Below are 24,925 nucleotides of genomic sequence, written 5' to 3'. Positions count from 1 at the left end.
CTTTTTCCATGCAGCAGTGCTGGAAACTAGAAGAGCTGGTCTTTGTTTTACTGCGTGAGCATGTACGCCGGCCAGCTGATTGTCCCGTGCACCTGCGCACCAGAAACCCGGAAGAGTAGCTGGCTGAAACCAGAAGTTCAGTAGCTAAAACCGGAAGTTCATTTTCAGGGGCGCGCAAGCACCCTGGGCAGCTCCTTTTCTGAGTTGTGGCCCAGATGTGCGCACGCTCCCTTTTCGACACTCGGTGCTGAAAAGGTTCGCCATCACTGATCTGGTTTACTATTCTGATTTTTCAGCCAGGTCTGGTAGCCCTAATTTTAAAGATTTATAACTCTGTAGAATACAGGAAATCTAATCATGAACTTGTGATGAGTTTCTTGGAGGATACAAGATTAGACAGACCTGAAATCATTATTTATTAGGTACCTCTCTCAATTCTTGGGCAGCATGGTGGTTCAATGGTTAAGACACTGGCTTGTTGGCTGGAAAGCTGATAACCTGGGTTCGAGTCATGAGTGCCATGCATTGGAGTGAGCTCCTGGTTTTGCCTCAGCTCATGCCAACCTAGCAGTTTAAAAGCAGTTCAAAAGCATGCAAATGCAAGTAGATAAATAGGTATGATGATGATAAGTATGATGATGAGAAGATAACAGGTCTCCGTGACTTCATGCTGATCACATAACTGTAGAAATGTCTTCAGACACGCTGGCTCAATGGCCTTAAAATGAAGATGAGCATTACTCTCTGTAGTCGGTAATGGCTAAAGGAATAAAAACCACAGGGACTCCCCCCATTCCTACCCCTGAATTCTAAGAACATGGAATGTAAGCAGAAAACTGACTTCTAAGCATGAAAATATGTCCCACATGTGTAAATTTGGAGTTCAGAAACCCAAATGGATAGCCATTATTCCATTTGGATAGCCATAATTCCATTTTTGTGCCAAAGCTTTTAGAATGATCAGATTTTTCTAAGTCAGGAGCAGAGAGCTCCCTTTCCACTTTATAGTTTTATTTTTAGATGTTATCAAGAGGCAAGACCTCGTATTTGAAGAGTGCAGGTAAAAAAAAAGAGAGAGAGAGAGAGAAGTTAAGCTAAAGAAAAAAAGAATTTCTCTTGTTTAGCTCTAACAGCATTTTTAAAAATATAAATGCTTAACTTTTATAAAGTAAATGGAAATCATTTTTTCTATCAATTTGAATTATAAACTTATTAGTGAAATACTAATTGTATGTCAAAAATAAAAGTGCATTTTTCTTAAGGTAAGTAAACCTTGGGGGGGGGTGTTTTCCACACACTTATGAAAACAGATCTGCTCATTTGAACTTTGTGAAAACATGTTGTTACAAAATTATGCCACAAGACAAATGTAAGTGGACAACAATCCTTCAACAGCAAATTTGAACAAAGCATGGCATTGTCTTTCTCAAGAGGAAATGTCAAAAGAACTCTTGCATTTGACAGATAGACAACCTAGATAAACCTGCCCAACTTCTGGATGCTCACAGCTGCTGTTCAAATAGATAACACTTCCTGGAATTAATTCAAAGCCAACCTGGGCAGCATTACACAAATAGCCTGTCAGTATCTAAGATTGTATTGCTTTTCCCCTTCATTAAAACTAGAAAGCAAGGAAAGCAGGATGAAGTGTAAAACAACATCGTCGGATTAAATGGACCAAATCTAACACTAAAGGAGACAGGGAGGAACCCACTTAAGTCAATGGACTCGAGCAAGATTCATCCTGGATTAGATTTTAAACATTTCTCAAAGCATCTCTTGTGGCTGAAATAGTGATGGAAGAGGCATTAATGATTATTCTCAGAATGCAGCATGAGTTGGTGAGCTATGATACTTGAGAGTTTTAGTTGCATATCAGTTGGTATCAGTTTTGCGGATACAGTTTAGGGGATGTTGTGTGTAAACTGCAGTAATCTATTCAATTATGTTTATGTTTATATTTATTTGATTTGTATACCGCCCTACTCCCGAAGGACTCAGGGCAGTGAACAGCCAACAATAAAATACATACATACAAAATTTAAAAAGCAGAAATAAAATCGAATTAAATAGTTTGGCCCAGACAGATTAAAACCCCAATCAATTTTAAACAAATTTAAACTTTGAGTATAAAAATATTAAAAATATTAAAATATTAAAAATTGTTTAAAAAGAGGGAGAAAGTTAGGCCAGGCCCGCCTGGTGAAATAAAAAGGTCTTTAGAGCGCGGCGGAAGGTGCGCAGATCCGGGATCCTCCGTATCTCCGGGGGGAGCTCGTTCCAGATAGTAGGTGCCCCCACAGAGAAGGCTCTCCCCCTGGGGGCCGCCAGTACCCAGGTCCTGAGCCATGGAGCGCTTTAAAGGTGGTAACCAAAACCTTGAAGCGCACCTGGAAGACCACCGGGAGCCAGTGCAGCTTGCGCAGGAGGGGTGTTACATGGGAGCGCCATGTCGCTCCCATTACTACCCACACGGCTGCACTTTGCGCCAGTTGGAGCCTCTGAGTGCTCCTCAAGGGGAGCCCCATGTAGAGAGCGTTACAATAGTCCAGGCGGGAGGTGACGAGGGCATGAGTGACTGTGCGTAAGGAGTCCCGATCCAGAAAGGGATGCAACTGGCGAATCAGGCAAACCTGATGAAAAATCCTCCCGGTCACGGCCGTCAAGTGCTCTTCTAAAGACAGCCATGAATCCAGGAGGACGCCCAAGTTGCGTGCCCTCTCCGTGGGGGCCAATGATTCGCCCCCAATAGTCAGAAAGCATTACAGAATGCTTTAAACAATTCTTGAACCACTGCCATTGGCTTGGAAATTGCATTTGCGTTTTCTCCTCTTTCCTATGATAGTGGCCAGTGGAAAAGCCGACTATTATGATAACAGATCATAAATAAATGAACTAAGAAGATGAAAGGAAAGTGTTTATTTCCAGAGCTTTTAAGTTAACTGGTTTTTAACCATGTTATTGTTATTAGTTGTGCATTAATATTTTTTAGTCTTGCTTTTGCTGTTGAGTCTCTTGATCATTGTGTAAAGTGAAGGTTATGTTTTCAGCTATTGTTTTATCCATTGGTTACAACTACAGGGTAGGTATATCCTTTTCTATGACCAAAACAAGGAAACTAAAATTCAATAAAAATTACATGTTGCAGTATCCCTTGAGGAATATGTGATTTATGTGTAATGATCTTGGAACTGTGATCAGGAATTAGAAGGCTAAAGTTGTGGCTATCCTATCACAACATGCTGCTGTTCCTACACTGATGAATTGGGCTGATTCTTGGTTGCTTGTGAAATATGGGCTTTCTGGATAAATGTATACTACACAGGTTGTCCTCATTTAGTGACTGAAGCAACTGTTCACAATTACAACAATGATGAAAAAGCAACTTTGCTGGTCTGTAAAGCAAAGGACAGTTGAAGTAAGTTCATAGATGCAGTCATGGTTTCATTTAGCAAGTCATTCATTTCACAACCAAGTTACCAGTCCCAGGTGTTGTCGCTAAATGAGGACTACTTGTATGATGCTGCCTTATACTGAATTGGGCCATTGGACTAGGCAGTTGGATTGTTTATGCTATTTACTTTGATAGCAGTTCTGTTAATAATCAGCAGATGTTTTCCCACTTCCACTGAGAACCCAACAGATTTGGAAGATCATTGATTCTATATGGAAGACTTGTTCTCCATGTCCACTTTCATTTTGAAAAGAATTTCCCTCCTTTGGCCAGATTACGATTTATACTGTGTCACTAAGATAGCCAACGTCAGTCTTTCAAAGTTCTTTTTACTTTTTTCTCAATTAAAGAAAAAAAGTGCAGGTTTCAACGCTAATGAGGAAATTTTCTAAGATATAGATCTTCACATCTACACAAAGTGTGTAACACAGAGTTGAAAATTCCAGACTTCATAGAACTAGCAGTAATATGCAATTGCTGTTGTAATATTCAGATTCCTTCTCTGGCCATTTTTTTGTTACTAATTACTAACAAAAAAGGGGGAGAGCCTTCTCTGTGGGGGCACCCACCCTCTGGAACGAGCTACCCCCAGGGATACAACTGATCCCGGACCTCCGTACTTTCCACTGGGTCCTGAAGACTTTTCTATTTCAGCAAGCTGGGCTGACTTAAAAATTTTAACTGGTTAATTTTATGGGTAAGGGGTTTTAAATTGGGGAAGCCAAATTGATTTAATTATGTTTTAAATTATTTTAATTTTCATATTGTATGTATTTTAATCTTGGCTGTTCACTGCCCTGAGTCCTTCGGGAGAAGGGCGGTATAAAAATTTAATTAATAATAATACTAATAAAATAATAAATTTGGTGTTGCACAACTTAATTACATTCCTTTCTGCAGCTATTTCATCGACAGGAATAGTAAAGGTAACATATTCATCTTTCTCATTTTCCTTCTTTTTTTCTAATATTCTTTCTTCCTCTTTTAATATTCCTCCTCTTTTGGTTTCTTTCATATGAAAAGATCATTTGGATTGTCTTCATAATCTGTTCATAGTAGTATTCACTCAGTCAAATTCAACTCATCTTGGTGTTGCAAGAAATTTGAGGACACTTTAATTCATACGTTATAGTCATGTTCTTCATTATATTCCTTTTTGGAGTAAAATCATACGTGTTGATAGAATAATCGAGAAAAGTCTAAGTTTAAAGACATGTGTATTGTACCAAATTATACTAGAATTTAGTAGAATTTAAATTGGAATTTAACATTTTTACAAATGTGGGTTTTTAATTAATAACAGCAAAATTGTTTTTGTGTATGTTTATTTTTATTTTATTTTCCATTATATGTTTGTTTGTTTGTTTGGATATGGGTTAATAAAAACTATCTGGTTAAATCCATTTATGATCCATATTTATTCAAAAATAAATCGTTTCACTGCTACGTACTGAATTTTGGTATAGACAGACCTATTAAACACTATCTCAAACCAAAACAGGACTGAAAGAAGCACGATAGTATATATAGGATGTTTTAAAAGTATGGTAACAAGAAAGCCTTTTAACTGGACTATTAAAACTAGAACTCAGAATCAACATTGAAGGATCCGTTGTGTGAAAGGAGTGTTTATGTGCAAAATGTGCTTTACCCACCATTCTATACAGTGAGCTCGTCATCACGTAGTTTAGTGCAGGGGTCTGCAACTTTAAACACTCAAAGAGCCATTTGGATCCATTTCCCACAGAAAACACCAGGAGCCACAAAACCTGGGTGGGCATGGCCAACTCGACGCTATTCACTTCCACCAGTCACATGACCCCCCCTAGCCACGCCTACCCAGCTGGTTATTAGGGCAGAGAAGCGGTTGTTAAAAAACACCGGGAACCACAAAACTTTTGACTTCTCCCTCCCTCCCTCCCCCATTCTCTGTATCTAAGTCTCTCTCTCCCCGACTCTCTCTCTCTGCCCTGATCACTTCTCCATCCCCCCACCATCGCCCTTACCTTCTCAGGCCAGGTGAGGAATGACTGGGAGGGGAGGGCGAGGGGCGGGGCCAGACAGGGTTGGGATCACTCAACAGGGAGCCACAGCAGAGGGCCCAAAGAGCCGCATGCGGCTCCAGAGCCGCAGGTTGCTGATACCCAGTCTAGTGTTAGGCGTTTCAGAAAGCTTCCAGAAAGTGTCCACTTGTTAGATATTAGCAACAACTGGAAAGCCATAAACTTTTTCCAATAGGTTAAGTCTACTAATTTATTCCAGCGCAAGTCTTGTGATTTTCTAATAAACTAGGTACTCAGCGTTTTTGCAGGTAAACCCCCAAAGCACAAGGGTTTTTTTATATTTCTACAGTGAATAAATAGAATAGCTATATTCCATGAATGGGCAAGTGTTCACGTTATACCACCAAACCTGAAACAGTTCTAATTGAATGCTAGTAGAACAGTAATAAAATCATAGAATTTGGAAAGAGCCATAGTGGTCATTTAATCCAATCTCCTGCTCAATGCTTTATGTGCTTTTTGGCCTATAACATTCATTTAAATGTGAGAAACTGTATTCATATTATTTATAAAACTGATCTACCCAACCCAATACTGAATCTCAGTTTGCTCTTTCTCAATGACACAATACTTATATTATAGTCCTGCCCTTTTCATATGCACCTTGCTTTGCTTTTCTGTTGATTACTGTCCTATGGAAGCACAAAAGGATAAGGCTTTGATTGCACTACACAGCTACCATCTTGCCTTCCTTGATCTCTCCAGGGCCCCTACTGCTAAGGCCTAAGATTAATTAGTAATAAAACATGGAATTTCAAACAGTAGGAGAAAAAGTGGTAGAATGTGGGGGCGGAGTTAAAAGAGGGATCAGTCTAGAATCCCTACATAGTCATAATCAAACTAAGCCCAACCTCCCTTGAATTCCGTTGATATTTATCTAAGCCCAAGCAGGTGCTGTTAGTTCCTGTGCATAGTCATGATTAGCAATAAATCAATTTAATTAGACCTTCACATATGGACCTGATCTTTCACGCCTGACACATACACTGCCAACATTGTTTTCCTTGATGTTGCTGCTGTACCAGTAGCAGCTTCTCAACTGTACATGTGCAGAAGTGTTTTGCAAAAAAAAAAAAGAAAATAAAGAAGCATATGCCTTGGATATCATTAATAATATTTATTTTGGAAAAATATTTTAAAAATGAATTTCTTTATTAACAAAAACAGTAAAAAAACCCTCAAATAACATCTTGCACAATGTTTCATAAATACATTATATACAAACAAAAAAAATAGTCACATAGACCCGAAGTGCCTTTGTACATATTTACCAAAAAAATTAAATTATTAAAAAAAAATCACAAAATACCCCAGCTTTACAAATATCCTGAAAATAATTTTTACAGATTAAAAAAAATAACACACTTTCTTTCCCCACCTAATAACACATTTTAGTATAAAAAAAGGACAGTAAAGGCAGTGTCTGTATCTCAAGAATCAACTGGCTCATAGAATCCAAAATACACACTCCAGGCAGTGCACACTTCTTGTGTAGGAATTCAGTCCGTTCATTTAAATACATATAGGGGGAAAAAATCAACTGACCATAGTGCAATGATAAATCTTCATAAAAGGCAGTGCAACAGGTATCTTTGAACACAGAGCCTGACCTAGCGTCCGTCATGTATTACTTGCAGTCCCTTTTGCTAACTTCAGTAGAGAACCAGCTCAGTCTGAATTTAGTTTCTCAGCAGCAGTCAGTGAAGGAATCTTTCTCCCTTTCCTTGTTCAGCAGCATTCATTGGGGCATATCACCTTTGAAAATTGTTTCAAAACAACAATTTTGCCATGTCATCTTTCTTTTACACCTGCAAAAAATTCAAGAGAGGCAGGGTGAAAAAAAATAATAATCCAAGGATACCCATTAAGACATAAAAAGGTATTCACTTGATCATTAGGAGAATCAAATATCTCCTCCAGGTGAAGCATTTAGTGGTTTTATTTCCCACCCATCCACATTTCTGCATGGACAGGGTGACTAATGCATTTTATTGGACTGAATTGGAAGATTAGAATCTGTCCACCAATGGCTATTGATGGGATGACAATGCCGCATATTATTATGGGGAAGGTTCATAACCTCATGGGCTGCAATTTTGAAATTACCCTACTAACTTATCCTACAAAGAAAATAACCATCATTAGGGCTTCCATTGGAACAAACTGAGCTGCATCAGAGGAAGTGGTGCATTAGTACAACTGGATGGGTTTTGAGCCTGGGAGAGAATATATCTACCTCCGTTGCTATGATGCATTCATCTTCCTCTTCTGATATGACATACACTGACTGGTACTTTGTGTCTTTTGAAGTGGAATATACCGATTCCGGCCGTTTCCTTTCAGACGTTTCACTGCAAAGAGAAAATTTCAGATGAGATTGGTTTCGCGACCAATTTCGATACACCCTCACTTTTGGCAAATTAAAAACCTAACCCATTCAGCCACACTCCTCTGACACTCCCATACCTTTTGGGCTGTACTGTGTTTTTCTCTTCTGCTTCCAAATCGTATGTTTCGCCCTTAGCTTCACATCTCCCATGATCCTCTTTAACAGTGTCCTCATGCTTGAGGTCATGGACCAAATTGTAATCCACTGATGGGTATCTGACTTTGTAGCCATTTTTGTCAGCATTTTCGCTGTGGAAGTCTATTTTCTTATTCGTATTCTTAATCTGGGTGGCACCAATGACACTTATGGAGATGTCCTTCTCTCGCTGACAGTTGGCCAGGTTGTTCATGGTCTCAACTTCACTCCTACAGGCATCTTGCTGAGGCTGCTGCTTTTGTGTTTTGAGACGAAAACAGACCACAATGGCAGCACAGCCCAGCAAGAGCATAAGGACCAAGATAATTCCAGCACATACTGCAATCCACGGGAACTGGGAGCTCTGGCGTTCTGCGTACTGCTCGGTGATGTCAACGATGACTGCCCCTTGAGGGGGTTCAGGAAGCAAGAACTGGCAGTTGAGGCCCCCATAACTACGTGCACATTCACAAACGTAACGGTTGTTTCTTTCGTGGCAAGTAGCCCCATTGTGGCAGGGATCATGCTCACATTTGCTGACAGGAGTGCTACAGTTCTTTCCATTGTATCCCGGAGGGCAGGTGCAGGAATAGTCGTTGACTCCATCTTGACAGGTCCCTCCGTTTAAGCAAGGAAAGGAGGCACAGTCATCCACATTATCATCACAATGTCTTCCCGTGAAGCCAGCTTGACATTGGCATATGTAGGAATTCGTAAGATCCACACACTGAGCTCCTGCAAAAGTTTGGAGAGGACAATGATAAATAGGATGAAATAGTCATAGGGACTTACAGTGATATTAATGGTCTATTACTGTATTTTTCGGGGTATAAGACATTCCGGACTATAAGACGCACCTACCTTTTTTGGTGAGGAAAACAAGAAAAAGAAATCTGCTCCTGCCTCCCAGCAATTTTGCCTCCTTGCAGCAAACAGCAAATAGCCTGCTTTACTTTCATTTTCGTTTTCAGCATAGCTTGATTAGCACAAGAAAAAAAAATCTGCTCCTAGCAATTTAACTCCTTACAGCAAGCAGCAAAGGCCTGCGCAAAACAGCTGAGAGTCGGGAGGCCAATCCAATCAACTTGTGCTAATTAGCCTGTGCTGAAGCTGAAACAAGCTGTTTCTTCTTGCTGCTTGCTGCAAGGAGGTAAACTGCTGGGAGGCAGAGGCCAAAGGGTGGGGGCCAGTGGGTGGGCAGAGCTACATTCGCTGTATAAGACGCACCTAAATTTTCACCCCCTTTTAGTGGGGGAAAAGGTGCGTCTTATACTCCGAAAAATACGATATATCTATCCACAGTGCTGCCTATTTACAACAACCCTACAAAAAATAAGAGACAGGGACCATTCAAGGTTATCCAAACAGTTTTATGGATTCAAGAAGACCAGGATTTACAAAATCAGTACCTCAGAAGCTTACTGCTATAGAGCCTTTTGCTGTTGACATAATGTAGTTATTTTTCATAAGAACAGGAATGAATGAATAGATGGCACATCATACTACTTGTATGACAGTCTGGATATTTTTATGACTATTTTAAAGGCAGGCTTTGATTACTCTAATGCAGAGGTGAGGAACTATGGCTCTTTTATGACTTGTAGCTTTCAACTTCCAGAATTCATGAGCCACTCAGGAATTCTGGGAATTGAAGTCCACAGGTCATAAAAGGGCCGTAGTTTCCCCATTCCTGCTCTAAAGAATGGATGCTTAAGAGTATTTAAAAATCAGGTCACTTATCTGGCTGCTTTTAAATGTTGTGGGGTTTTGTACTTGATTAACATAATATTGTCCAAGCAACTAAGAGTGAAATAAGTGACCAACAGCCTTAAAACAGAATAAAGGCCTTCAGGTTATTTTAAGTACACAACAGAACCAATGTGGCAGCATATATTCTGTGCTGGGCCACCTCGGGCTATTTTTGTACACAGCAGAAAAGATACTTTTTTCATACATGAAATGAACAAATGAAATCTCCCCAAACATTGCAAAAATAAGATTTATCTTTCCCACCCCGATTTCTTGTCTTCTACAACCCGTTCTCACAACTTTCTTAATTAAAGTGGGGCTTAATGTATTATGGGAACATTAAAGAGGCTAATTCAGTCAGTTAACTAACTCCAAGACTACACTTAGCCTAAATCAGTTCCACTGCTGTATAAGGATAAACTTCTTCCTATCAATTGCCTTGGTGTGGAACACCAAATCCTAGTCAAGTGCCCTATTTTGCACAACTACCCCATGAAGTGTGGGAAAGCATGTGCCCCTGAAAAAGCTAACCTCTTCCTCACAGAAGACACCATAAATGTTTTCAGCACACAGTATTCCTTCCAAACACTCTGAAGTGCTTGAGCCTCCCTCTTTGCTGCATCTCTAGGCAAAGAGAAGGGGATACAGCTTTGCCAGTAGCCTTTGGGCTCATGTCTCATTGCTTAAGACGTTCCTATTCCAGCAAGCCGGCCTGACCTAAACTTCTCCGCTTTTAAATGGGAATTTTAAATTTGGTTTTAAATTATTGGGGTTTTAAATATGGTTAAATATGGTTCAGCCAAATTTATTTAATTTGTTTTATCTCTATTTTAAATTTTGTACTTCCATGTTTTATTTTTATGGCTGTTCACCGCCCTGAGTCCTTCGGGAGTAGGGCGGTATACAAATTCAATAAATACAAATACAAATACAAATAATGTCTCGAAGTCCCAAGCACTTCCTAAAGGCACAGGGTGGGATTCTACTCTTCTCAGATATGACTGTTTGCTATGAGAATCCACCAACAAACCTATGGGGAAAGGGTCAACTGTCAATTAGGTTTCATCCACACCAGGTTTAACTAGCCAACTAATCACAAAACTGTCAATACTTTCTCAAATGCGTTTCTGAAATCAGTGTATTATGTTTACATTATTCTTGCAGTCTATTTAACTCCCCACACACACGTTAATGGCAGTGTGGCACAACCTATTCTTGACAAATTCTTGCTAACTTTTGGTGGTGCTTGTTTTCAAATAACTTTCTTTGATCCCCTTATGAACTTATGAAAAATGAGAAATCCCCTTATGAAAAATGAGGACCCGGATTGTGGGGGCAATAAGCTGACTTTGTATAAAAAGAACACCGCTTTGGGGGGGGGGGGAGGCGAAAGCCCTACTAAGCAGGTATATACAAAAGTATGAAGGCTGTTGCTTAGCGCATTGTAAGCCGCCCTGAGTCTCCAGAGAAGGGCGGCATATAAATCGAACCAATAAATAAATAAATAAATAAACTCCTCTATTTTTTTGGGGTGTCAAGATTCAATTTGATCTGTCTTTCAATCCTTCCTCCTGACACTTTTTTTATGATAGAGACAACATTTAACCTTCTGCAGAAATCAAATATTTGACCCATTCTTCAGGATTTTTCCAAAGTAAATATATTTCAATCATTCAGGTCATAGTTATCCTAAGGGTGCTTTTTCCAAAGGCAACTGGACTTGGGTTTTTTTTTCCTTTGAAAACATTTTACTTCTCATCCAAGAAGCTTCTTCAGTTCTTGGATGAGAAACAAAACATTTTCAAAGGAAAAAGAAAAAAAAAAGAAAACCCAGTTGCCTTTTGTTTTGGAAGTTTTTGGAAAACTTCCAAATACGAACTTTCCACCCACAGATTAAAGTGGATAATTCAATAAAACATAGTTACTACCTGCTTTAACTGAAAAGGATAAACTGACTCTTCAAGTCAGCATCATTGAGCCTGGTACTTCAAGATCAGTTGACAGCCAGTCTCATCATCAATCAGATGGACTGAGACCAGTGGTGGGTTGCTACTGGTTTGGACCAGTTCGCAAGAACCGGTAGTAAAACCGGCGGGAGGCTCCACCTACTGACTCAGACGTCATCAGGAAGCTTCTGCGCATGCACAGAAGCGCATGGCCCCATTGCGAACCTATAGTAAAGGCAAGTAGAACCCACCCCTGACTGAGACCCCAACATCTCTAGTAGGCATAATGTGGGGACTTGGTGGCATTAGCCATCACAGTTATAAGGACTGAATTTTTGCTAAAGAGGGGTATGCCCTGCCATCCTAAAAGGGGTCACTTAAATGGAAATTCCCACATATAGGTCTGCAATCTTACAAACAGGATTTCAGGCTCTTTTGGCCTTATGTCACATGTAAGTTGATAAATAAAGGTTACAGGCTTTCAATGTTAGGTTAAAGAACAGACAAGCCTCTTGGACTAAATCAGACAAAAGTGAGGGGTAAATTTTAGTCTGGATGCACATTACTGGACAATGACTGGATCATTCCAACTGGCAATTATACTGATTTAAATTTTCAGATTGATATTTTGTATCTAGGTTTCTTTTTGGATTCTGCCTTTAGCCTAGTTTGGAAAGGAAGAAACAAAACTGATGTATAACTCAGCTTTCCTGAATCTGATGCCCTTTTGCTATGTTGAACCCCATCTCCCGTAATCCATCAACTAGCATGCTCAATGGTGGATGAACTGGGGAATTATAAGAATTGAAATCCAACATCTCTAAAGGAAGTTGGGCAAGGCGGATAAAACTTCTCAGAAATGTTATCGCGGAAATGCCATTCATTTTAAATGTGCCCTTCTTCTTACAAAATGCCAAAATAAAATTTCTCCAAACAGGGGAAAATTGAGTTGGTGTCTTTTGTGTTCTTATCAGTTTCGCGGTTTTATAAAAAGCTGCACAACAGCTTCAGAATTGTTTAAGAATCACTGAAGAGTGTCAGGCTTATTCTGAAGACTACATACTCACAAACTTGTCGCTTCTCTCCCACAGAAACCAGTGTGGCTTAGCAAGTTTCAGAGCTGCTTGGATCTCTCTCTCTTCCTCCATTAAATCAAGACCTCCCATTATAGCATGTCAAGTGAACTGCAGTGAGAAATTTACTCGCTTCCCCTTAGAAGTTAAGTGAACTGCAGCAGGAAGGTCATTCACTTCCCATGGATGTTTAGGGCAAAACGGCCATTAACTTGAATGGGTGATCAAATACAGGTACCGGTTTGGCTTACCATTAGCACAAGGACTGGAGCTGCAATAGTCGATTTTCTTTTCGCAGTTAAATCCAGAGTAACCCACAGGGCAACGACAACTATATCCACCTTCAGGATTGTCTGTACATCGTCCTCCATTGAAGCAAGGCCCATCGGCACAAGTCATTGCACCCAGTTCGCAGTTTTTACCATAAAAGCCAGGTGGACAGGTACAGGAGTAGCTGTTCTCAAGATCCTGTTGGAAGAAAGACCCACTCTCTTTAGCAATCTTTACTACGCATCTTAACATTTGGGACAAAACCTTCTTTTCAGACTAGTTGCAGCGGTAGCATTAACTTACAGTACAACTTCCTCCATTCTTGCAAGGGCTGACATCGCATTCGTTTATTTCAATCTCACAATTGGAACCCGTGTAACCAGCACGGCAAGAGCAGGTGTAACTTCCTTGGCCCGTGTTGGTACAAGTGGCGGCATTTTTGCAAGGCTTATGGTGTGTACAGTAATTTAGATCTGTAGGAGAAGTTACAGACAAAAAGGTTACATCCAGAAGATTGCCTGTGGCTCTGCGAGGATGTTACCTAAGTTTAGTTTAAGAGAAATCCAAGCTTAAGAAAAGTGGATTGTATAAAAGTTACAAACGATAGAACTTACCCTGGTTACAAAAAAGACCTCCCCATCCTTCCTGACAATTGCACTGCCAAGGTTGTTGACAGGTACCATGAAGACAACCTGGGTATCGGATGCATTCATCACAGTAACGCCCTTGCCAGCCAACACGGCATCTGTGAAAACACATTTTAAACAATTTTAATCCAGGGAGTCCGGTCACACAAGCTGAAAATTATTTAAATTAAAACTAAACAAAAATCAAACTTCTTAAGTAGTGTACTTCTTCCAACGTTATTGATCTTATTAAGCTCAGAAGCTTTTTCGCTACCTGAAATACTTTTTAGGTATTTGAACAAGCTAATCTCTTTGATTTTTGTTGTCCTTATTCCTGAGTTCAAGTTCCTTCTGCTGGTAGCCTTGATTTATTAACCATCACTTTTATAAATCACCCTTCTTCCAAGACGCTAAGGATGCTAATCCCATTTAATCTCCACATTAACTCTGCAAAGACGATTATGCTGACGGAGAAATTGATTTCCCAAGGGCCACATATTTTTATAGTTCATCAGAAAGGCATAGACTTCCCTGCTCCAAACCAAAACACATCTATTCTCCCCTTGATTGAGTTATTCCAGTAATCACACCCATAAACCGCCATCTAATCATTCCATCAAATTAATTATAATTCTTCCATGATTTCAAAAGACTAGATACAAGGCACAGTGCATCCATTATGTTTGAAAGTTAATGTGCTCCTACTAGACACTAAGCCCCATTCAACTTCTTCCAAATATCCATAAATTTTGGAGTGGTGCTTTGGCTCCCTCTTATTTGACTTACACGGACATTAGGTTAAGAAGTAAAGCAGGCCTGAATATAATCAAATCTGGGATTCTCAAATCAAGTTTGCCGGCAGAAGGATGGAGCGAGAACAGGAGAAGGAAAGGTCTGGAAACTTACTTGCATTCTCCAGGCTTGTCACAGAATCCATGCTGGTCATCACAGCCTGGCAAGCAAATTGCTGCAAAACACAAAGAAACCAAAATATATCCATAAGCCTTTTGGAGCCTTGGGAGTTTAGGTCAAATTCTTTTTCATGACAGTCGAGTTGGTGACTGCAGCTAAATGAATTTTTGGAGCTTGCTAAGAGTAGTGGTCGTGCTTTTGTAACAGGGGGCTTTACTTATCACTAGGAATGAACATTCCCTTTAATGCAGTTGCACACAGACAAAAGAGAGCACACAATGACTCCTTTCCGCACAAAATTCTGCACAAAATCCCATCCGCCTTTTCTTCCCAGTAAGGGTCAGAAGTCCTATTTCCCCCCCCCACACACACACACATCCCATTCAATACCAGAGCTCCTCCTCTTGGTATCCTCAGCATCCTCAGCAAGTATAAGAGAGAGGGAAGAGAGAGAGACGGAGAGAGGGAGAGAGAGCATGCACAGATAAGGATAGACAGCTGGTGTGCAGGGTGCCAGCCGGGACAGCTGCTCCATTGTCTATTCTCTCCCAGCAGCTGCCCCACTGCAACAATACCCCAACTCCTTACAGCCAATCAGAGCCAAGATGTGCTTTCTCATCAGCCTATCCCTACCCAGATCTAATCTATGGCACGCGCATGATTTCTGGGCAAAGGGGAAGGGTTTTTCTTATTCAAATAATTAAGTCTAAAGTTCTTTCACGCACACCCCCAAAGGAAGGAGGGGGTGTGGAGCCTGAAGAACACAGACGTAGGAAGGAGGTAAGCAGGCCAGCAGGAGGGAGGTTGGGAGCAGGGCGGGGAAGGAAGACTTCTGCTCATTACTTTGCCTGGTTATGGAACTCATTAAGCAGGCACTGTGAGTTTTAACCCCACAAAGCAAGCCAGAGACAATGACAAGCCCAGAAGGAGAAACAGAAGACGAAGAAGAACGGGACTGATCATCAGATTGTTAAAGGGGGGGGGGGGGAGAGAGAGAAGGAATGAATGGGGCAAGTGTGCGGACGAGACAAGCCTGCCAATTTTGGGACAGGCTTTTGGGTTGACATCATTTCCCTCTCCCCAACCCCACCAAGTAAATGCACCATGCATTCTAACAACTTGCTCACAAGGTTCAGAATTTTTTGGAAAGAAAAGCAGGAAGGGTTTTTTTTTCCCTTCCAAAGGCTTCTAACAATATCCTATTTCTCATCTCCTCCTCTAAATCTAATTAAAGGGGGCAGCATGCATTGGGGATGTCACATGGGGGGTTTTCTTACTAACTTGACCCATAAGCAAATCAGAATCATGGTGGCTCTCCTGACAAAGATGAGATTTTGGGCTTGTGCAAAGCAGCTCCTCTGCACCCTGAGGCAACCCCTTGATCTGGACCACTGCAGCATTCATTAGGGCAGCACCCTTACTGGGAAAATCAAATGTCTCTACTTGGACAGATCAAATGGAAGCATCCAACTAGGCCAATTCAATTCAGCTGGCTGCTTCCATCCATTGGAAAGGGGCCTCTACATGAACAGAGCAGGCCTTTTTAGAGCCTAGACTAAAATAGCCAACTGTTTTGATTCATCACTTTGAAGAGAGACATTTCGATTCAGTGTTTTTGCCAAAGTACTTTGGTCAAAGCTTCATCCTGTTGAAATTTCCCCTCCAATCTATGCACGATTCCAGTAGACGTTGGGCCTATGAAGACGTAACAAGTGTTTTATTTGTTGCATTTCCTCCAGGAGCTCAAGGCCAACAATACCAGTTCCTGGACCAGTAATTACCGTAAGTAGGTATGCCATACTAATTCTCAATGAGGACAATCACACTGGCCATGGCTTAACATAATAGCCCAAATTTAGACAGTTACTTGAGGCATAAAGTAAAAATTAATAATTTCCAGTAAGATTTTTTTTCCTGCCCTGACTTCACCACTACTTTTAAATACTCTCCCACCAGGCAAAGTATCAAGCAACTTTAAACCCAAGGAACTTCCAGAAGGAAAGATAATTGTTTCTCATGAAAGAATGGAAGATTTCATGCTAAATCATAATCTATTTAGGAAAATCTGTGAATTCAAATGTGAAGGATTTTTTTTTTAAAAGAAGCATAAGGATAACTCCAAACTGATTAGGGCTGGCTGGACATACCTGAAAATTAATGAAATTATAATAAAGAACTAAATTGGGAGGAGGGGCAAATTCCATTAAGTCCAGATACCAACATTACTTAACTCTGCTAAGAGGCACAAACCTAAAACCTCTTGAGAATAAGAATTAATCATGCAATTTCTTGGATTCTGGCCAATATTGCCGCTGGCTGTTTTCCATGTTATTTATGATCCACTCTGGCTAGTTAAGTATATGAGTGCTTACTTGTTCTGCTTCCCGGATATTTATATTTGCAGCTATGTCCCTGTAATGCAGCCAGTGTGTGACTTTGAATGAACAGAGTCTAGTTCAAGGTTAGGCTACCTGATGCCCTCCAGATGTTTTGAGCTATGACCCTTATAAACTTCAGCTGGCATAGAAGATAGCCAGGAATTCTGGAAAATGTAATCCAGGTTACTTGGAAGTAGACCTGGGTTTAATGGAATATGTTTCTAACTACTTTTCTGAGTTTCACTATCACTATTGACGTTTAATAAAATTGCATAAAGAACAAATTGATTTCAGAAAGACCTTTTTTTTCCTTTTAAGAATGGCATGACTGACAACCCACTGAAATTAAGGGTCAAACATATATTTGGGGGATTTTCCCTTTTATAAGCTATCAGGCTTTCCCTGTGTCACCCTATGCCACCCAGGCCTTTCCTAAGCCAGTCTATGTTAGTTTTTTCTTACTAGACTAATTTAGTCTTTCAGAGGAGGACAGTCTAGAATAATAGTAAAATGCCAAGTGCAGAAAAAAAAGGGGGGGGGGAGTTAGGTTTTTGTTTTTAATAACTTTTCCAAATATAAGATTGCAACAATATATTTACTAAGCCACCAGGATGTCACAGAACTACTTGCTAGACAGTAAGTGAAGGAAAGGGGTGTGAAAGGGGAAATAAAATGAAGAAAAGGAGAAAATTTTGTCCCTTTTTTTCTGTTCTTCTCCCCATCACTACCTTACCCATATCTTATATTGTTTACTATTCAACACTGAATAAGCTTGAACAGTAATGTGATCTTATTCGATGGTCTAATGGTCTAATAAACATGCCATCTAATAGAAACATTGGAATGCAGGTAAAAAAAAAGTAAGAACTGCCTTCTTTGCTCATAACAAAATGTTTGCAAAATGCATTTATTGGACAGTTAAATTATGATAGCCATTTCGATGCATGTCAGTTTGTTGGGCATACTCAATAAATAATAGAGGGAATTAGGTGGATCAATTTGGCTTACATTACTAATTAATTAATGAACAATACAGCTCTTTGAGAGATTTGTAAGCTTTAATGTCAGGGTTGTCGGAGACAGTTTGCCACCTGAGATGAATGACAAGATGGCATTATCTTCCATTCCCATATAAAGAAGCCAACAAGATGCCTCTATACTTTGATTTTGGCATTGATATTTGACTCAGCTTAGTCTAGCATCCATGGTCTTCTGCCATAGCAGAAAAAAGCAGCTGAGGAGTTTAAGAATTGCAGCAGGGACATTGGCACTCCTGCTCCTCCCCATCCCAATTGGTTACCCACTTGAGGAATCTCTTTATCATGATTATGGTATGGCTAATTTCATTTAATATCCATTAAATGTAGTCATATTTATTCAAGAGAAAAATGATGATTTTCAAGAAACCTTGTTCTATAGCAAATTTGTTTAAATTGTCACTGAATATGTATGTGAATATGTATGTAAGTTGCTTCATTCACTGAGTAATAAAGAAGTCAGGCCTCCAAGTAAAATAATTTGACTGTTACTCTGATTCCCTAATGGCCAACTATTTTACTGATCAAGACGGAATATGAAATTCTTCACTTTTTGAAAGATGGAATGAGATTTCTAAAACACTATCAACTTTTTCCAAAGCTTCTGTATCAGCCTTTCCCAGTGTAATGTCCTCCAGCTGTGTTGGACTATGGTGGTGTTGTTGGGAATTATGGAAGTTGAGGACTAAAACTGCTAGAGGCTACTAGGTTGAAGAAGCTGCTGTACATAATTTGGCTGATGTTCATGAAGGAAATTTCTAACCTAAGATAGGATCCTACATTTTGCAGAGATATTGTTTCACTTGCAATTTCAAAGAATAGAATCATTGATGTTAAGCACTTGCAATTCTCAGATTTTAGTGGGAGAATACAAGTCTCCCAGCAAGAACCATGGGGATTAAAACTGATTAATATTTAATAGATCTGTGCATTCAAAATTACAAAGAATGGTTTTGAATCTTGAAACATCTCTCTGTTATTCATTATAGCAGCTTGATTTTTTTCAGGATTCTATGAAAATTTGAAAACAGATGTTTGTTTTAAGGAACCAACTCAATAAAATTAAGGAAATAAAATTTAAGGAACCAACTCAATTAAACTTCTTAAAACAATGAGACCTTTTCTTCAAAGTCAGTCTCTTTCTTCCAAATCATCCTTAAAAACAAACATCTTAAAACATAATGTTAGCTGGACTGTGATCGTAATTTTGAAAATAATGAAAGATCTTTACAGGCCTTTATTCTTTTGTCCTTGTAAGTGAAGTCATCATACATAGTAATTATCTGATTAATAATTGATATATTTTTATCGTTGCTTTGCGTTAATTACCTCATTTCAGGATCGAATGCAATTCATGTTGTATTTGATCCTTGCCCCATATCTTAATGAGTACAGATTCATAGTTTTGGGTGTATGTATATATGTGTATATACGTGTGTGTGTATACACATACACATATTATGTACATAATTTATTTGCATTAATTTACTTCTTAGCATTTGGACATGGAAATGGGCTATACTAACAGACAATCTCCTAACGGAGATTTGTCCAATGGCAAAGAGGGATCATTTCTCTTATTATTCATCTTATTATTCATTGAGTGGGGCATGTTTGGATTTATGCAGAGTAACCAGAATCAACAGAAAGAAAATTGAAGTTTTCATCTCTGGATACTCACGGTCACCGCAGTACAGCCCCTTCCAGCCTGGATTGCAGATCTTTTCCCCACGTTCTCCACAAGTGAAGTGACCAAAGGCATCATCTCGAGGGCGACAAAAGACAGAACAACCTTCTCCATAGTAATGCTCATCACACACAAATCGGTAGGAGTACTTGAGGTCAGTGCGACTACTGGTATGCAGGTCACTGGACCATTCTTCCCCAACAGTCAAATGTCTCTGTGTAGCCAGGCGGCTAATAAGACGATCTGGATTCTCTGAAGAGGGAGGGGTAGAGCGGGATAAGGAAATGGAATAGCAACACAGTTCATTAAATGAGAAAGGTGATGTACCACTAGAGACCTAGAAGATCTTTGGGAAGGGTTGGGTATTTCTAAGTATGTTGCAGAAGACAGATGTTTATGTGAACAGACCCCAGAATGCTATTGGGCTTGACCTCTAGCCAAGTGGCTGAAGATAATGGAAGACAAGCCCATTGAATAGGGAATTAGATTAGAAGGAATGTGTAAAATTGTCTTCCCAACCATTGCCCTCCAGGTGTGCAAGACTGTTTTCCCCATCATGGGAAGGTAACATAGGGGTCATGACTTAGGAAGGCCTCCAGGTTAAGAAAGACTCCTGAATATACCACTTGGGAAAACATTATTTACCTGTGCTGAGGTCATCAGGAGAGTCAGTGTGCAGAGCTTCAATGATGAGAGAGAAAGTGCCCTGCACAATACAGAGAAGGGAGAAACAATGAATGTGAAGGCCTGCAGTCAGCAGAAATAATATAATCACAGGAGACTACAGCCACAACAGCCAGCATGACTCTCTGATCCCCTGACTCAGGCCTCTCTTTTTTTCCCTCAAGGAAATGGCAGCACTTTTTCAAAACTTGCTTCCTGGCCTGTTTTTTCAGCCTGTTCATACAGGATATGGTATTAAAATGGAGCAATGAGGGGAAACGGGGAGGGGCTGGGAACAGCCATGACTGCCAATCCTCCCCCTTAATGAAGAGGGATGGCAGGGGGAGGGGGGAAGGATGCTAGAAGAGTAGTGGGCCAAACTGGCAACAACTTTGGTATTTCTACAGTAGGCAGACAAGGGGAATGGGGTTATGTTCAGATATTCCGTCAATCCTGCCTTCAACATTCCCTTCAATGGATCAGCTGTGGCTCCTAGTGATGATCAAGTATCTACTTGCCACTGCCAAATTGCAGTCTGCAAAAATTTTTGCGTTTCCAGTGGCAGAATTTCAGCATACCATACAATCTAAGAGAAAGTTGTTAGAACCGTAGAACAATCCATAGTCCCTGATAGGTAAGAACTACCTCCAAGCCAACTGCACTGGTAACCCGAGTATTCAGCTGCATTGAATACTCCAGGAAACATCAGGAAAGCAGCCACCTAACTGAAAGTCTTTAGAAAGGGTCAGACACTTTTTTTGTAGGATGAGAAAAAAGTTCTATGTTTGCAAAACAGACACCCATTTTGATTACATCACTGTAGGTAACCTGGTACCATCCAGGATTCTGAGATTTCAACTCCCATTAACTAGAGCCAGGAAGGCCAATAGCAACAGACTGCAGGAAATGTAGTCTGAAACATTTACACCAGTGTTTCTCCAGTTTGGCAACTTTTCAAATGTGTAGACTTCAACTCCCAGAATTCCCCAGGTAGCCATGTAGTCCACACACCTTAAAAGTTGCCTCATTGGAGAAACATTGTTCTGGAGGATAACCCGTTGTCTACTCTTAAAGAATGCACACAAGAGGCTTCTAACATTTTAAATGGGTACAGAACTGGCTGTTCCTTTACACTTCCCTTTCTCTGGCATGAAGAAAATCATGGGGAAAGAGGAAAATAAGGCACAGGAGGTAGCTGAGGCAAATAACATCTGAACCCATATAATATTTTGTGAACTGCACAATAAAAGCCACCCATGGAAGCTCCTTCTGTATGACTTGACTTGAAATAAATTGGATCCCTTGGTTCTGAATCCAGAATCTGTCCATTTAAGTGAATTCAAGAGTACCATTAAGTGTTTCTCCTTTTGGAAAGACTAAAAATAATCCATCCTCTCTAGACTTCTGGACCATGCATTTTCTATTGTGAACATCCATTTCCTAATCTAGATAGAATGGCATTCCAAGGTCATTTCCTCACTAGTAATTTATAGCTGTGTGTCTCTGTGTGTGTATCTATGCATGTAAAATGTATATATTGTATATATTATAACAGTCCCAGAGGTGCTTTTTCAAGAGGCAACTGGACTTTCTTGTTTCTCTTTGAAGACGTTTCGCTTCTCATCCAAGAAGCTTCTGCTCATTCAGCTCTGACTGGATGGTGGGAAATGGAAGGCTTTATATTCCTTGCAGACAGCTGGTCATTTGCATTCTTTTAGACAAAAATGCAAAGAAAAAAAAATGCAAAGAAAAACAAGGAAGTCCAGTTTGCCTCTTGAAAAAGCACCTTTGGGACAACCATGAACTGGATGACCTGAGAATCTCCATAAGACATGTCATAGCAGTTATCCCAATCCATGTTATAGCAGTGTTATCCCAATACAAAGTAATGGTTAGACTTTTTACCACTGGCAAGAGAACTCCAACCCCCTAATTAAAAGATGGCTCTCATCTGTATCTGTGATCAGAGTAGCATTGCCATTTCCAAATAATTGACAGGTTCTTCCACTACCTGATTACACATTTGTAGCATTCAAAATGCTACCTGATTACACACTTTTAAGCCCATTTGATGTGGGTTTAAGTCTACCCTCTTGCATGCAAACCTCCCCCTCTCTCTGTCCCAGGCCTCGGGCGATCTTACCGGCCAGGTGAAGCCGAAGGGGAACCGGATGGGGTTGCTGAAAGACGGTTCGCTGCCGCTGGTGACGGCGCTGTCGGGGACGCTGAACGAGTTGGCTCCAAGAACCGGCGTGACGGCACTGCCGTAGGTACAAGGCGGCTCTGGGGACACGCTAGCTTGGTAGTGCTTAAGGCACACGCGGAAGAAAGTTTTGCAGTCGCACTGTTGCAAGCCTGCCGAAGCGCCGGCGCCGGGATTGGCGGAGCCCAGGCCCTCTCGGCAGCAGTTGCGGTTGCCCAGAAGCCCCTTCTTATTGACAAACTCCTGCAGCTTCAGCTCGAAGACGCCGGAGGTCCAAACCTGCGGAGAAGGGCCGGGGTGGGGAGGGAGGGAGGGGGAGGAATGGCAGACGGTTAGAGAAGCTTGGAGCAGCGAGGGTTGCTCAGGGGCAGCGCCGCGGTCGGACCGGGAATGGCCTCGAAGGGGCGGGGAAAATGGATCAATGAAAGTTCTGGCGCCGCAAGCGGATAGCGGCGCTCGTCCTAGGCGCCCACCGCCCACCCCGCCGCCGCGCGTAATGGGCAACCTCCTGCCGAGCCGAGCGCGGAGGCCGACTTGTCCACTGCGACGCGCCCCGTGGCGAGATGCCCACCCGGCACCTCGCGACGCTCCGACGGGGTGGGGGTGGGTGAGGGGAAGAAACGCGCGGAAAGAGGGAGATTGAGAGCACGTGTGCCGAGTATCGCAGACCCGGGAATCCTGAAGGAAGCGCTCGAGCCGCGCTTTTCCTCACCGCGAACTCGGAAGCTTCTCGTGGGAATGCGTGAGGACGCGGTGTTCGGCTCGCAAAACTTGCTCGAGGGAAGGAGGACAGGCGCAGGTTGCCGACGCTTGCTCCTCGCGCGTTCCCCACCCCAACCTTCGCCAGACCGCTGCTGCGCTCCCCAGAGAGGGGACCGCCAACTTTTGGGGATGGTGGAATGCCAGAGCCCCGTCGGCACACACACACACACACACACACACACACACCTTTCCGCATCCCCTCAACGCCCTGAGGGCTTACCTGGCAGGGAAGTTGAAGCACGCAAAAGACCATTAAAGCCAACGTGGACCGTCCACCCATATTGGCAGGGCTGATGAAGCGGGGGGAAGGAAGAGGTCTGGGCTTCTTCCCTTCTTGTCCCCGGTTTTCCTTTCCAAAGGAAGAAACGGCAAACCAAGACGAGCTTCTGTCAAGTCGAAGATCCGGACGTTTCTCCGCTCCGAGCCTGGCCGGAGGGGGATTAGAACGATGATTTATTTGTTTGGAGTCTCTCTCTCTCTTTCTCCCCCTGCGACCCCCCTCGTCGATGCGCTTCAGATACGCCCTTTAGTTGACTGACAGATCTTGTTTTAAAGATGAATTAGGCGCAAGGAAAAAGGACTACCCTCCTCTTGGCTTCCCCTTCCAGATACAGTTCTTGGCGCTTTGGTTTCTCTTGCTCCAACCAAAGCAAAGGAGAGAAAAAGCCACTTAATTCCCAGGGACGAAGAAAAGACTTCCCAAAGGAGATTAAAATAATCAACGATCTGGAAATCCCTCAGGGGACGAGAAGATAATTCCCGGTGGCTTCAGGCAAAGAGTGGCGGGTTTTTTGTTTTGGCGTGCATGTGATTTTAGTTTTGCGGAGGGGTTGGCGATTACGCACAAGCAGCCGTCTTCAAATCCCCCAAGCTGGTCGCCACTTTCTGGCAATGAATTCCGATCGATGTGTTGCTTTAAAAAAAAGGAAAGAAATCCAAGCCTTTTGCCCCCCACCCCCCGCAAAAAAAACCCCAGGCAAAATGTTGTTGCTTCGTGGATTTCCAAAGTCGATGGTTTGGCGGTGCCCGCGTTAATGTCTGCTCTCCGCTTTAGTCATGGGTGAGCTTTGCTTTCGCCTTGAAACTGCCTGCTGGATTGGGGTAAAATTATTCCCTTTTTTTTTTTCCTTTTTCTTTTTTTTTTCCGGTTTTTTTTCTTTTTTTAATTTTTTGCTCGCTGACTTGCTCTGTAGCGCTAAGGATCTGCCTGCGTTCCAGCGCCTGCCTGCCTTATATCTCGCCGGCCGCCTGCATGGCTAATGAGATGCAAATGAGCAGCCCCCCAATCTGGCTAGAGCGGTCACAAAGGAACCACTTTTCCAAGCCTCCCTTCTCAATGGATCACCAAATGGTCAGTGAGCTGTAAAATGGGCAACCCTCGTCTTCCCCTCCCCTCCAACTCCCACCAAAATCTGAAAGGGGAGGGGGCGCTGATTTACATGCCTGCAAATTTGGTAACCGCAAGAACCGACCTTCCCCGCCAGACGCGCACCCTTGCTCTTCTTTCCCAATAGTCTCGCTCGCGCTTTTTCTTCTCTGAATAGGAAAAAGGCAGGAAACCTTTCCAGCAGCGAAAAA

General features: G+C 41.6%; 1 protein-coding gene across 1 annotated transcript; it reads right to left on the bottom strand.

The window, feature by feature from the left end:
- Positions 1-6,853: 6,853 nt before the first annotated feature.
- Positions 6,854-23,627, bottom strand: DLL1 (delta like canonical Notch ligand 1). The gene is made up of 11 exons (XM_070951111.1): positions 23,568-23,627; positions 22,526-22,864; positions 20,365-20,425; positions 19,714-19,971; positions 14,612-14,672; positions 13,694-13,824; positions 13,383-13,552; positions 13,061-13,277; positions 7,984-8,776; positions 7,754-7,868; positions 6,854-7,325 (listed from the first exon to the last, which is right to left on the bottom strand). The coding sequence occupies exons 1-11, from the start codon at positions 23,625-23,627 to the stop codon at positions 7,320-7,322; spliced, it is 2,211 nt and encodes a 736-aa protein (XP_070807212.1). The 3' UTR covers positions 6,854-7,319.
- Positions 23,628-24,925: the final 1,298 nt, after the last annotated feature.

The sequence above is a fragment of the Pituophis catenifer genome, unplaced genomic scaffold, assembly GCF_029215685.1.
Source record: "Pituophis catenifer annectens isolate HBS135680 unplaced genomic scaffold, rPitCat1.0.hap2 SCAF_1, whole genome shotgun sequence".
Taxonomy (NCBI): domain Eukaryota; kingdom Metazoa; phylum Chordata; class Lepidosauria; order Squamata; family Colubridae; genus Pituophis; species Pituophis catenifer.
This window is presented reverse-complemented; position numbering and strand designations above follow the sequence as displayed.

Coding starts and splice junctions, on each gene's coding strand:
- DLL1 (XM_070951111.1), bottom strand. CDS start 23,627: ATGGGTGGACGGTCCACGTTGGCTTTAATGGTCTTTTGCGTGCTTCAA. Junction 13,825..14,611: donor GACAAGCCTGGAGAATGCAA/GTAAGTTTCCAG, acceptor GTGTTTTCACAG/ATGCCGTGTTGGCTGGCAAG. Junction 7,869..7,983: donor AACACAGTACAGCCCAAAAG/GTATGGGAGTGT, acceptor TTCTCTTTGCAG/TGAAACGTCTGAAAGGAAAC.